Source organism: Antechinus flavipes, chromosome 6, assembly GCF_016432865.1.
Source record: "Antechinus flavipes isolate AdamAnt ecotype Samford, QLD, Australia chromosome 6, AdamAnt_v2, whole genome shotgun sequence".
Taxonomy (NCBI): Eukaryota; Metazoa; Chordata; class Mammalia; order Dasyuromorphia; family Dasyuridae; genus Antechinus; species Antechinus flavipes.
The window spans coordinates 157,352,545-157,368,130 of record NC_067403.1 but is presented as its reverse complement, the minus strand read 5'-3'; the positions used below and the strand labels follow the sequence as shown (position 1 = coordinate 157,368,130).

At 30.9% G+C, this 15,586-nt stretch overlaps 1 protein-coding gene across 4 annotated transcripts in view; it reads right to left on the bottom strand.

Moving 5' to 3' along the window:
- Positions 1 to 15,586, bottom strand: part of MAPK10 (mitogen-activated protein kinase 10) — a 174,204-nt gene that overhangs the window by 20,396 nt on the left and 138,222 nt on the right. For all 4 annotated transcript variants that reach the window (XM_051967700.1, XM_051967699.1, XM_051967698.1 and 1 more), the window contains 4 exons: positions 10,556 to 10,738; positions 8,991 to 9,115; positions 4,751 to 4,814; positions 2,636 to 2,713 (listed from right to left, as the gene is read on the bottom strand). In XM_051967700.1, the coding sequence (XP_051823660.1) occupies positions 2,636 to 2,713; positions 4,751 to 4,814; positions 8,991 to 9,115; positions 10,556 to 10,738 (450 nt within the window). The remainder of the gene's footprint in view (positions 1 to 2,635; positions 2,714 to 4,750; positions 4,815 to 8,990; positions 9,116 to 10,555; positions 10,739 to 15,586) is intronic.

Below are 15,586 nucleotides of genomic sequence, written 5' to 3'. Positions count from 1 at the left end.
TTTTTTCATTTTAGCTAATAATGCTGTTTAAAAAACAAATTCCCTTTTTATAATTTGAATAAAAACAGGTATAAATCAATTCAGAAAAGAAGTAGTTATGCTGTCATTTACAAGTAAATCATTATGCAAGTGAAGTCTGATAGTGAGAGAAGCACAATTTATTTATATTGACTTTTTTTCAGAATACACAGTCATTTTATCCATAAATCTCAGAACCATCTACTATTCTGTGGAGGTACATTAATTTTTTCTAGCCACATTTAAAAACCAGAGCCAAAATCCAGATATAATCACCATGTCCTCTGGAAATAATGTTTAACTGAATTAATTTAGATCTTTGTGATCAGAGAAGAAAATGAGTTTGGAGATCAGAAAAGCTGAATTCAAATGTTAGCACTTTCATTCACTATGTGACAGTGCAAAAATAATTTCTCTTCTTTGGTTCTTACTTTCTTCCTTTATAAAATAATGGCGATGAACCAAATTATTGAGAATTTTACATTAAATTCAGAACCAACGATCCAGAACAGAGGACAAAGGCTTACTTCATTGGATGTCATTAAATCATGGGCTGAATTTAGTTTTTTCATCAGTTTAATGAGGTGGGTGATAACAGATGGCTTCTGAGGACTGTTCTAGCTCTGAAACTATAATTCTTTGACTTTAGAGTCAGAGAATTTTGGTTAGAATTTTGCCTCTGATCCTATCTGTGTGACTGAGTAATTCACTGAAGTAGATCTACTCCATCTATTTCTACAACTTAAAATAAGGGGATTCACTAGATATCCCTTAAGGACATATTATCTATGGGCCTATGAAAAGATCATCTCTAGTCTCACTTCTAAATCTAAAATCCAAGAATAACTGTCACTGTTCCCTGATAATCTCTTGTAATCTGAGAATTGGACACTTTTGATCCTCTTGATCTTTCGAAACCATTTGGATGGTCAGGCCAGATTTTTCCAAGAATTTATTAATGTCTTCAGACTGCTCTGCAGTGACATCTTCAAAGGAAAGCATCTAGAACCTTTGTCCCACATATAATGAATCCCTCTTCACATTTTCCTTCCTCTCCTCTCACATGGTGATGAATGTATCTGGGGAACATACGTATTCCTCATTATGCTTCAACACTTCATGGCTAGTGTAACAAGATTCACTTCTAAAAAGTGATAATTTCAGGAAACCATTTGGCCATCAATTCAATATATAACATAGTATATGACATAAATGTAATGGGGAAGAGGGTTGGTCCCTCCTTCTAATGTAATCACATAAAGTAGTGACAGATAACAGAACTAATGAATCATCAATATGCTAATGAAGTGCAAAGATCTTTCTATATCTTGCCATAACTTGTCTGGAAGGGGATATGTGATTGAATCAAAAGCATAGCTGGCTAAGTATTGGCCATGACCTTGAAGGTCTTTCTAGAAGCTAAACTTACTCAATCCTAGAGACAGTTTAAAAGTTTGAGAGAGTTTGAGACAGTTGAAATTCATTCAGCAAGGAGAAGACAAATAGTGTATAGAGATATTGAGGAACAGATTTCCAGGTAGGAAGCAGCTTCCAGGACTATGACTTCTGGTATCAAGAAAACAGCTGACTATGAATTAAAGAGAGAACTAACCCTGATAATGAATAGTCAAGCTATGGATATGGAGAAGCTCAACTGTACAGCCAGACATTGTTCCTGGTGAAGAATAGCATGAAGACTCAGTAAGAAAAGATATTGGTATGGAAATATGTTTAAAAGGCTTTACATGCATAATCTATATCTAATATAGATTGCTGTGTAGGGAAGAGAGGAGGGAAGGAGAAAATAATTTGGAATTCAAAATATTACAAAAATGAATATTGAAAACTGTCTTTATGTTGGAAAAATGATATACTATTGAAATAAAATCCCTTCACTAAGGTTCTCAAAAAGAAAAAGAAAAGATATCAGGGCTGAAGTTAACTCAATCACATGTGTACCCTACATGTGTGTCCCACCCCCACCATCCTGAGTTTATGGATCACTTATCTAATGGATGTTCTATTTTGGAAAGAGGGCTACTCAAATTATTGGAAAAGGGGAATCTGTAGAGGGGATGTTTTATAGATACTAATTTTACTATGTCTTTTGAGCAAGTACTTTTACTTTGGGGAAAAAATGTGTCTATTGGTGAAAAGTAAGTTCACTAGGAGGAGATTTTGAGCAATAATTTTAGGAGTACAGACCCACATATCTAAACTAGGTGGTAGCCACCCTCTGGGAACTTAAATGTACAACCTGCAAGTGCTGAATAGGAGAGGTAGATCAGAAGAGTTGTTACACAAATAATCATAATACAATTCTATTATAATTATATATAAAATATACATTCTACATAATACATGTAATATATAATTTTAGAGAGGTAGTAAGTCACCTTGAAAGGTTTTAAAAAGTCTATTCAAATTGTGGTTTTCTTTTTTTTTAAAAGATTAGAATCCCCTCCCCCCAAAAAACAAACATCCCAATTAAAATAATTATGAGAACATTATTATCATGAATCCAGTTAGTTAAAGTGCTATCAATCCTGTTTTTCACAAGTACTTGCCAGTGGCAGACAACATACAAAACAGTTAATTATACACTGGGCCTGAGTACCTGAAGGAGAAGGTTGTCCTTTTACTACTCCATTTTTAGTCTTTTCTTCAGAATTCATTACTTCCTTATAGATCAGTTCTGCAAGAAATAATTGTCAGGGTAATTGTGCTTTTGTTCAAGCTTCAGAGAAATTCATTATTCAATAATATATGACATATTTGACGTGATGGGATAAAATAAAAATTGAACAGCATTTCTTTTTGTACTACTTCATCCCTTTCTTCCTATACCTTACCAGCCTTGCTCAGCTTATTCACAATGGCACAAATCCTTACTCTAAATATCTCTTTAATAGTTCAATCACTGACCTTTTTCTTTTCAACATTAACTCATTCACTCAATTTATTCACTGAATTATTATTTACTAAGTTATTATGTGCAAGACATTAACTTGGAGATGTGTGTGTATAATAGCAAGAAAAAGCTATTATCCCTAACTTCAACAAATTTATAGAAAAGAAAAAACACACATAATATTTTGTGATTTCTTCAATATTAATACTTCTACTGCCAATATAAATTGAAACACTTTCATATCTTCTGAACCTGAATAAATCTTAATAATACAAATCCTTCCTATTTTCACATAAATACTCCATAGGGGACTTATCTAACAAAATAATGCAAAGAAGAATGTTTAAATGTTATGAGCTTTCAAAACAAAGGAGAAATTACATATATCTAGAGTATCAGGGAATACTATCATGAAGACTGAAGCCTATTATCTGGCCCATAAAAGTTGGAGGGGATTTGATTAAATAATCTCTGAGATCTTTTCAAATTCTGAGATTTTGTGTTCAATAACTGCAGATTGTGGGTATCGTCATAGGGAGAGACTTCTCCAAACTCTTTTACATTTGATGAACAAACACGGATGAATAATTCTCTTCTTTCTTCTCTGCCTGTCCACCAGGTATTAATTTCTTAAGAAAACAAAGATAAAGTTATCTCCTTTGGACATGACAATGAGAAGAAATTCTTAGGTGAACAAATACTACACAACTTGCTTCCTCTAGATTTCTATTTTGTAGCAAATAGGTCTATGAAGGAACCTGTATATATCTCATTAAATGTAAACTCTTCAGTTTTTTCAGCTATATTCAACTGATCCATCATATCTATGCAGCTGCATTTCTTCATACTCTTAAATAAAGACCAAGACAACAGTGTCTAAATAATATTTTAATATTCCATTATATTTTAATTCTATGAATTTATAAGAACTCCTAAAGTGAAACTCATTCATTATTATGTAATCCTCAATCTATTACCTATTCCTCCCAAATCTATAATGTTTGGATTAGGTAAATTGAATTAAATTGTTTTTATTAAAATTTACTAATTCTTGCTTTATGTGGACTCTTTCCATAGACCACATTCTATTCAGATCCTAGATGCATTTTTGTATGGATAAAAATAATTTTAATCCACAATTTCCCCTCAAAATGCATTCCTTCACCACATATCACTTATAATACATGTGCATATAAACTCCTCCATCTGGCATTTAGCATTCTTTACAATCTGGTTCTTTCTTACATTTTTTTTTTGGTTGGTTTGTTTTCATTAAAAAAAAAAGGCATCATAAAGAATTTTTAGAACAATAATAAAATTTGAAACAGAGCCTGGAATAAAGTAGAAAACTTTGATTAACAACTGATTGATCATATTTGATCATACCATTATACTTGGCACTCCTTCTTCAAAGAAACCTTAGCTTCCTTCAAAGCTCAGATCAAGCTTTGACCACTTCTAATATGGTTTGTCTTTATCTATTTTCAAATTATATCACCTCACCAAATGTAAGCTCCTTGGAGGAAGAAATTGTTACTTATTTTATCAAAGTGCCTTGTCTATAGTTAGTAATGAATAAATATTTGTTTCTTCTTGTATCTTGTTTTTCCCTATAGAAGGGCAGCATTAATATTAGAATGTAAGGATTGTTGAAGATCTTAAGAACATTATTTGGATAGTATTAGATAATTTCAATGCTACTTACTTTTAGGTCAAGTAGAAAATATGTTAATGTTTCTTCTGAGTTTTTCAGAGATGTCATATTCTGATTTTAATGAAACAACCAAAAATATTTTTACTTTACTTTTTCAATATATTTACCTTTCCATTCTTCAATGGTATGTTCTCTTTCATCCAGTTGTTTATCATATATCTGTGGAGGAGGCTACAAAATAGAAATAAAAATAAGTAGTTTTCTTATGAACAACAATATGCACGCAAGATACAAAATAATGCACAATATAGGAGGATTTTCCCATTTATTTGCATATACTAGTACAGAATAGACTAAATATAATATGGATACTGATATGAACTGGTCTATTCAGAACTTGGAATTTCACTTAGAGCATAGAATCAAGGTATAAAATATCTTAAAGATATTAGAAAGAACTGAAAATTAGGAGGATGCCCAAGAATTAGAGAATAACTGAACAGTTTATGATATATAAATATAATGGAATACTATTGTGATATAACAAATGATGCAGGGAATGATTAAAAATTTTCACTATATAATAATATCTCTAATGAATGTTTAAGCAAAACTATTTAATAAGATATAATCAAAGCGGAAAGAGCAATATCATAAAAATATTATATTGTAGACCTAGTTGGATTTACATCAGGAATATAAGACTGTTTAAATATTAAGTATATAATAAAAGACATCAATAATCAAACAATAAAATACAAGATTATATCAATAGATCTAGAAAAGTTCTTTGAGAAGAATGTAACACCTATTCAAGTTAAAAACATAAAAACCTTATTAAAAATGAACTATTCCTTGATATTGTAAACACTATCTAAAAGAGTTACCTGGAATGAAGAAATGTTAGGAGCTTATCTAATAAAATGAAGGGCAAAACAAGGATATCCATTATCACCACTATAATTTAATATAGTTCTAGAAATTCTCTTTCCTTCAGTGAAGTATAATATAGAAATAGCAGGAATAAGCACAGATAAGAAAAACACAAAATTAATAATGATTTCACTAAAGTAGCAGAATATAAAATGTCTCCCAAATCATCAGCAGTTTTATATATAATAAGAAGCTCTATGAGAAAAAAAAAGAAAAAAATTTCATTCAAAATAACTAGGGAATGTATAAAATACTGGGAAGTTTATCTATCAAGATACACTCAGATCTTAAAAGAATATTATTACAAACCATCAATTATAGATATCTGTGGAAATATTAAGACACATAACTGAAATTATATAAATTCTTTGCGTTTGAGCCATACTATTGTAATAAAAATATTATAAAATCCTAAATTAATTTACATTTTTTACAATTTTATATTTTTACAAATGTACAAATTTACAATTTTACAAATTTACAAATGTGCTAATTAAACTATAAAAAGATTGCTTTATAGGTTAGATAAAATAATAAAAATCGATCAGAAAGAAAAAAAGATTTTCTTTTTTTCTTTCCCTAACAAACAGGGAAAAACAAGATACAAGAAGAAACAAATATTTATTAATTACTAACTATAGACAAGGCACTTTGATAAAATAAGTAACAATTTCTTCCTCCAAGGAGCTTACATTTGGTGAGGTGATATAATTTGAAAATAGATAAAGACAAACCATATTAGAAGTGGTCAAAGCTTGATCTGAGCTTTGAAGGAAGCTAAGGTTTCTTTGAAGAAGGAGTGCCAAGTATAATGGTATGATCAAATATGATCAATCAGTTGTTAATCAAAGTTTTCTACTTTATTCCAGGCACTGTTTCAAATTTTATTATTGTTCTAAAAATTCTTTATGATGCCTTTTTTTTTTTTAATGAAAACAAACCAACCAAAAAAAAAAAAAAAGTAAGAAAGAACCAGATTGTAAAGGTCAAGAATTTCAATTGATTTAGTGAAAAACAAAATTGAGAGAAAGGAGGCCTAGAAGTACCAAATCCCACATTGTACCTCAAAGCAGTAATCACCTAAAATATTTGGTTCTGTTTTAAAAACAGCATAGATTTGACATACCAGACCCAAAAGCAGTTGAACATAGCAGCATACTATATGATAAACCAAAGGATCTATGCTACTGAGGGTAACGACTCACTATTTGACAAAATGCTAGGAAAATTTGAAAGCAATCTGGGAGAAATTAGACTTAGATTATTATCTCAAACTATTTAACAAAACATTTCAAATGGAGTCATGAACTAGATATTAAAAATTCCACCATAAACTAGCAAAGAAGGTAAGGAGGAACCTTTTACAATTGTGTATAAGAGCGTTCTTAACTAAACAAATGACAAAGATGATCATAACTTACAATTGATCATTTTATTTAATATCTAAATAATTCACACCATTTCAAATCTATCAATTATTTTGCTTAAAAGTTATTCTAATATCCTGTTTTTATATGGAAGAAGAGATCAAATTGTTTCATATTTATTTTTGATTCTGAGATGTTCTGTTCCTGCCAACATAAGGACAAGTTCTTGTGCAAGTGTTTATGAAAAATGTTAAATCTGGAAAATATATTCTTTACCAGAACAAATTTATAAAAATTCAAGTGGAAGTAAGACTGGAAGAGAAAAAAGCCCATCCATTTTTTCCTCTGGCAGGCTTGTTTCTTTCAGTACATGATTATTGAAACAAATATCTATAAATAAATAAAAACACACTCACACCTTCCAATCTATCCATTTATAGGTCATTTTTTTCTGGTGTAAAGTGTGAAAGATTCTGGCTATCATCTTGGTTATGTTGTTGCCATGAAATGACCAATACCTCTCCCTTCTCTCTACTTGTTTTCTTTGAGTCTCCAAACTCTGACACTTCTTCATGCACCCACTTATCACCCCCCTTATCTGATGATCAATTGTGTCAGTTTCCTTTCTAATTAAATTGGGAAGAACTATTAATCCCAGAGTGTGCTGTGGTCAAATAATCTTTTGTTGTTGAAAACAAACAGACAAATATGAACATACACATACATTTTTATGTAACTGTATTAATTAGAACAGTTTTTAATCTCCTTTTAGGACCTTTCTGAGTTAGAAGTTTTTCCTCCCTCCCCAACAGAATCTGATTTAACATTTCACATGTTGAATATCAAGGGAAACACGTCTATAATGTCTTTGCTCTCTTAGCTGAGGGAAGAACATAAAGCTATTCTGTTGGCACTTGCTAGGTCATCAAAGAGCACATATCCAGATATGTCCTTTGCTTTTTGCTTTCACCCCAAAAATCAGACTAGATGGTATTCCCCTCCTTTCATAATGGCACTTAGACACTTAGGTAAAGTGTCTACTTGCACCCAGATATCCAGGCATCAGGAATCAGATTTTTCATATCATTTCTGTTAGCCAACTTTGGTTAAATCACTTTATAGCAGAGTGCTATATATGCAGAGATTCTGAAGGGAAAATTCAGAACAAAGATAGCAGATAGAAGAACTTTGCTCTAACAATCACTGTACCATAATTCCCAAGCAGGAGGGAGGATATTTAACTAGTCAGAGATGGGATGCTAAGCTACCATAATCAGGAGAGCTGTAGTATTGCTGCCCCAGTCTAGACACAGATTGGAAGATCCCAGTAATCCATTCCCATCTGTAGCTAGTTGCAAATATTTTTGCGGATATTTTAATGAAGCTTAATACTATTCCTTTCATCATCATCCTGTTATCATTCCTGTAGAACTAAAGCCCTGTAACATAGATTTACTCAAAGTTACATATTTATATAACCAAATCACATTAGGCAAAGTTAGCTTCTATTAATCAACTGACATGATTCAATATCATCAATTAGTATTGACACAAATAAAGATATTGCTCAAAAGACTGATATTCAACTGACTGATAAGCTAATTTAATTGGGAAAAAAATTTGTCTCCCTCCCTCTTACCTGAAACAACAAAGGAAGATATTTGAATAGAGTGGACAATGATGAAAGCAATGGGGGTTATAATGCTCCAACATTATAAATTATAGGTGTGGTATTTTAAAAAATGAAATAGAGACAAAACAACAAATTCTATGTTTTGTTTGCTACATTACAAAGATAGCAAAAAGGAATAATATAAATGGTTTAAATATATACAAAAAGAAGCTGTAGATTTTGTATTCTATATGTCTTGGAATAAGGAATTTTCTTCCTCAAGAAACTGAGACATGAGAAATACAGAGAACAAAATAACTTCTTGAATATTAGAGAAAAGGTAACAAATAATTAACTGGATTAAGTAAATGGTAGGTGGGGAGGAGAAATCTAATTTCTTTCATTAGGCCCATGGTTACTTTCTCATTTTTACAGCTTGATAAAGCCCAACTATGTTCCATTTATGGATGGAAAATGAAAAAAACTATGCCTTACCGCCTCCACTTCTGCAGGATCATACCAGACGTTGATGTATGGATGCTGTAAGGCATCATCCACTGATATCCTTTTGGCTGGATCAATGACTAGCATCTTTGACAAAAGGTCCCTGGCTTGGCTGGCTGAAATTATAAAATAAAAATAATAATAATAGTAATAAAATTCTAAGTGACTGGGTGGAGAGAAGGTAGTGCAAAGAGAAAGAAAAAAGGGAGAGAATAAAGTATTTACTGGTGTGGATCAAATGTGAATCTTCATTTCAAACATTGATCAAAGTTTTTGACCTTCTAGAAAACAAAATGAATTTTCTATTTCCATATATCTCTAGAGTGTTTTATTCAAGAGTCTGAAGAGTTAAAATAACCTTAAAATTTCCCTCCTTTGATATTATAAATTATAAATCCTAGAACAATGTGATTTATCTAAGTTAGATATTCATTTGGTGAGATTTGTGCATTGTTAGAAATAGAGAGATAAACAATTGGATTTCATTCATATAGCTTTGCTAAGGGCGAACTCTAGTTATTTTTTCTACTAATACAAGGTAGAAATGGTCTCTGTTTTATCATGTCAATAAGAATAATGAAGTTAATCATAGAAAGATAGCTTGATTCTATGAAAATCACTACTCTAAAATCACTTAGTGAAAAATATTTTTATGGATATCATAATTTACTAACATTTGTGATTGTAATGATACATTATGTAACTATAATTTTAAACAGTAAAATTATTTTGCCAATAGCATGATGATAAAAATGATAATTTGTTTTAATGGATTTCAGCATAATTTCATTCAGAAAGATTTCACCATTAAAAGCAAGACTATATTTCTAGTTGCCACCAGTTTGCTTCTGAAACTGAAATTTTATTCATTATGTTCATCTACAGATAGTTCTAGTAGTCTAAAACTAGACAAATGAGATAAATGCACATTCTCATTTTAAAACTCATAAAATATTGAAAAACTTTTTAAGCTGAAAATTTTTATTGCAAAGCTTTCCCATTGTTCCCATTTGCAAACTCGCACACATACACACACAGAGAAGAGGAAAGCACAGAACATGGCATAAAGCAATACTCATCAAATTCTATCTCTTAAAGATATGGGTCTCTGAGCAAGTCATTTACTCCTTCAATTCTCAGTTTCTTCATTTGTAAAACAGGAACAATAACAATGATACTAATTATATCCTATGGGTATTATGAGGCTCAAATAATATAATCTAATGCTTTGCAACCTTATTATACAAATGTTAGTTATCACAAAGAGAAAGGGAAGGAAAGCATAAACCCAGAGTGGCAGATGAAAAAAACATTTATTGATTCATTGAAGGCTTATTTTCACCTCCTAAAGTTGAACATGAACATATGCTACATTCTGAATATCAAATAAAAGAAGAAATTTTATTTTGTATCACATAGAATTTATTTCCCTTCCTTTATTCATGTCCCAAAGACGATGTTCATGGCCCTATTCCTATATGGAGAATTTAAGGAAAAGACTACCAAGAGCAATCTTTCACACTAAGGCACAAAAAAAAAATGTTGGCTTGACATACCTTTAAGTTTATTGTGCTCGGAGTCAGCAGGGAAGAGGGAATCTGGAAAGAGCTTAGGGAAAGTAAGACCTGCATACTTGGGCCGATTCTCCACGTAGTTTCTTACTGTGGGTTGCAATTTCTTCATGAATTCTGGACATGGTGTTCCTAATTGCTCAATTACTTTGTTCCATTGATCAATATCTGAGGATCAAACAGTTAAGGGAAAAAAGCTAGTAGACTATAGCTATTGTTACCTGACAATGTGAATAATTATTTCTCCAGATTCCCAGTCACTGTCACAAGAATTTTTAAATAATGAATTTCTATGGAAATTTTAATCTTTGATAACAATCATCACTTGGATTCTTCCCTGATGACTCGACTAAACATTTCAAACTTTCCTCCCTCACCCCCAAAACAAAATACCATGCATGCAAAGGATAACTCTGGATTCCAGGGTAATGTAATCAAATACCTGGAGAACAATTTTCTATTAGTATTTTTTCATTTCTTCTATTATTTTGTATTTATTTATTAATAGATAAGATATAATGCAGTGACCAGAGAGCTGGCATAGAATCTGGGAAGATCTGTGTTCAGCTTCTACTTCTGATACATACTGGCTGACTGTCTCTGAGTAAAACATTTAACCTCCCCACCTTGTAGAAATTCGCTAAGTGCAAGAGAAATTGTTTTTATTTGTTTAGGTAGAGGGAGTTTCCTTGTATGAGAGGTTCCTCAAGTTTGTAGGACAGTGCCTAGCATGCAGTAGGTACTATATAAATACTTAATCCCTTGCTTCCCCCATATCAATGAAATCACAAGATTTATCCCTCATCTCTATGTACTAGTCTTATGCAAAAATATCAGCTTTGTGAAATCAATCCATGCCAGTTGTTGTTTTATTTTCATACTCCCAGTGACTAAAATAGTTCCTTCCTGATAAAAACTGTGTAATCAGAGTTAAATTAATCCTAGATGACTTAGAAGTAGAAATTATATATAAATGACAGTCAAATAACCCTGAAATTTAGAATCCTGGAGTAAGCATGTGTTTCCATTATGATTCCCCAATTACATCTAAGATAGGAAATTTTGTTTTAAATATTATTTTTCCATGTTTGGCATAAATTGCTTTCTCCTTTCTCTTCAAGTCAATTGTTCAATATTTCATATGATTAATTATGATAACATGAGTTGACAAATTTGGCATCAAGAATGCCAAGAAAAATGATAAATTCTACTATGGTTCAATCTATTATCTTGAAAGAAAATGGAATCAATTATTTTTTCAAACAACTATTGATCTTGAGAGGCAATATGTCATAATATTGGTCAAAGCCAAAGACTAAGTTCATTTCCCACCTTAAACACTCAAAAGATGTGTCTATTGTGTTTAGATGCATCTAACGACTAGGGAAGTCATTTAACTTCTCACTCACTCTAGAAAATTCTCTTAATATTGCTGAGAATATGAGGATTAATTACTATACCAAAGACTTTACAAAGTGTCTTCCTCTCATACAGTTCACAATCCACTTTCTTTGTCTACTGAGCCATCTCTCATCTCAGTATCTTGCTACTGGCTGTCCTCCATTCCTAGAACATGTTCCACATATTCCTTTCTTTTTTCCTTTCATTTTTCCTCTTAAGTTCCTTTTCCCCTTCACCTTTTAGCCTCCCTGGCTTCCTGCAGTATACAATTCAAATTCTGCCCTCTGTAAAATACCTTTCTTATTGTTTCTTCTAATTGTCTTCCCCTTTAAAATGAAATGCCATCTACTTTAAATTTATCTTATATATAATTAATTATATTTTTCTTCAATAACAGCCTAAATTTCTAAAAACTATAGCATTTGTATGAAAAGAATTAGCCTCCTAATGACACAATGATATCACACCATAAATATCTTTCCAGAAATCAACATCACTTCCATGTAATATTAACCATAAAATGTTTTTCAAATTCACAAAGCTATAGTTATATTTAATATAAATAAGCACAAACATTGAATTTGTAAAATGAGCTTGAGAAGGAAATGGCAAATCATTCCACTATCTTTAACGAGAAAACCACAAGTGGAGTAACTAAGAGTTGAACACAGCTGAAACAACTAAACAAATCAATCATATCTCTAACCCATGAGGAAATAATAATGAAAAAAAGAAAAACACTAAAGGATTCAAAACTCTTATCAATGACATGATTGATTTTCACTTCAGAGGACTGATGAAGTACAATACCATCTCCTCATGCAAGTTGTGAACACTAGGTTCAGGATGAGACACCTAGTTCCAGACATTGCCAGTTTTGCTAAATAGTACTTAATTGTTATAAAAGTTGGGTGCCTATTGGTATGTGTGAAGAAGTTATTTAGAAGTTAATTAAAATTATTAACATTTTTTAAATTGTCCAATTAATGCTTTCTTGGAGAACAACTTAAGACCTGGTCCATCTCACCACCAGCTTTGTGAATTTTAAGAGTAGTATTCTACAAAAATTAAATACATCACTCAAAGAACTATAGTGGAGAGGGTACACTTGATTTCCTTCAAAGAAGCAATTACTAATTTTTAAAATTATATGTGCTTCCTAAAGAATGGAAATTTCAAGGAAAAGTTCTAATCACAATGCATAGTAAGGAACATGATATTCAGGTTGTTTTTTTTTAAAGTAAAGCAGTAACAATCCACTCAAGTGGTTGGTGGCAGTCCTAGAGATTAGTCTGACCCATAGATTTTCAAAATTCAATTGAACAAGATTTGTCATCCCTGGCAAAAGACAAGATAAACCTTATTCGCTAAAAATACAAATTTAAAGCATAGAAAAAAGTAGTATTGTACTAGTCAAAACTTAAACCTTTTTATTATATAATAACTTTGATACTTTCCTGATAATTTCTAAAACTGAAATATAAATCACCACAATTTCTCTTTATATAATAGATAATTTGACAGTGTTAAGCTATAGTAAAAAAGAAATCAGCAACTTAGTTCTTAACTGCAACTTAAGGATGTAGAAAAATTGTCAAGAATTGAAATTAGAGTGGGAAAGGATGCAAAATGATTAATGCTTCTCTTGAAAAGAGTAATAATAACTGATGGAAAAACAAAATAGCTGATATTTAACGAAACTTGCTTAAAACTATGATGTAAAGCAATGTTTAAGAATTCCTTAGCAGTGGAAATTGAATGGATGCCCATCAACTGGAGAATGGCTGGATAAATTGTGGTATATGAATGTTATGGAATATTATTGTTCTGTAAGAAATGACCAGCAGGATGAATACAGAGAAGCTTGGAGAGACTTACATGAACTGATGCTAAGTGAAATGAGCAGAACCAGGAGACATTATACACTTCAACAACGATACTGTATGAAGATGTATTCTGATGGAAGTGGATTTCTTTGACAAAGAGACCTAACTCAGTTTCAATTGATAAATGATGGACAGAAACAGCTACATCCAAAGAAAGAACACTGGGAAATGAATGTGAACTATTTGCATTTTTGTTTTTCTTCCCAGGTTATTTTTACCTTCTGAATCCAATTCTTCCTGTGCAACAAGAGAATTGTTTGGTTCTGCAAACATATTGTATCTAGGATATACTGCAACATATCTAACATATATAGGACTCCCCTCTATGGGAGGGGGTAGAGGGAAGGAGGGGAAAAATCAGAACAGAAGTGAATGCAAGGGATAATGCTGTTAAAAAAAAAATTACTCTGGCATGGATTCTGTCAATATAAAGTTATTATAAAATAAAATATATAATTTTAAAAAAACAAAACAAAAAACCCAAAAAAATAAAATAAAATAAAAAATAAATATTTTACTACTAAAAAAAAAAAAAAAGAATTCCTTAGCAGTCAGATCATAAGTATAAATGTAAATCACATGTGTATAACATACATAGAGAAAAGGCATCCTTATAAAAGGAAGAATGTTAATGTTATCATGTGCCTTATGACTATGTAGATATATTAACATACAAACTTCTAAGCTGATTAAATACAATTTACATGAAAAACTCTTCCTCCTTTTAGAAACCTAGATAATAAAAAAAGATATATTTCTTGAACTCATCTATGAAACATTTAATTTTACATCAAGAAGCTGTGTAGCATAAAGACAATGATTCACAATTTACTACTGAAGGATACTTGACTCAAACCAAAAATGAGAACTAAATGGTCATGTGACTTTAGTTACATCATCACTTATCAAGTTTACCATGCTATATATTCAACAGAGTCATCATTTGAAATATAACATGGCCATCAAATCTATCCTAAATAATTCCTTTTTTCCTTTAACTTAGCATCATAGCACAATGAAATTTAATATGTTTCAATTATTGTAGAATAAACTGAGTAAGAAAAAATGTACACTTTCCTCACCATTAAGAAAAAGCATGTTTCATAAAAAATTGTAAAGCATTTTGCTTTGCAACTAAATAGTTTCAATAATTTTCATGATGAAATCAATTTGTCATAAAGTTCTGAAGATATTTAAGGAGAAAATGAGGCAATTAAAAAATAGAGATATGCAATTATCTAAATGTATGAAAATGTAAGTTGGAATAAATAAAAGTTAAGACTGACATTTAAATTTTAAAATATATAATATCTTCTTTGGATTGATACTTGGATGATAATGTATTATGATTTTTTGGTTTCAAAAATAAACAAAAAGCAAAGAAAAAAAAGAAAGCAAAATATTTTCAAAGGAATGTTTCAATGTATTGCCCATACTGCAAATATACCTCATAGGAAAGGCAGATTTAAAGCTAAACTTAATGATCAAAGAAAATAGGGTTTTTTAAATTCAGCAACAAAGTTGTTTTAAAGAGTTCTAAAGAAACACAAAAAGAAATAGAAGGATAAAGGAATATAATTGAAGATCTAAACTAATACTAGATAGCACTTATATAACAATCGAAGGTTTGTAAAGCACTTTACAAATATACCTCACAATCCTGGAAGATAGACACCTATTTTTGTCTTCATTTTACAAAAGGAAATTCTCCTAGAGAGGTCAAGTGATT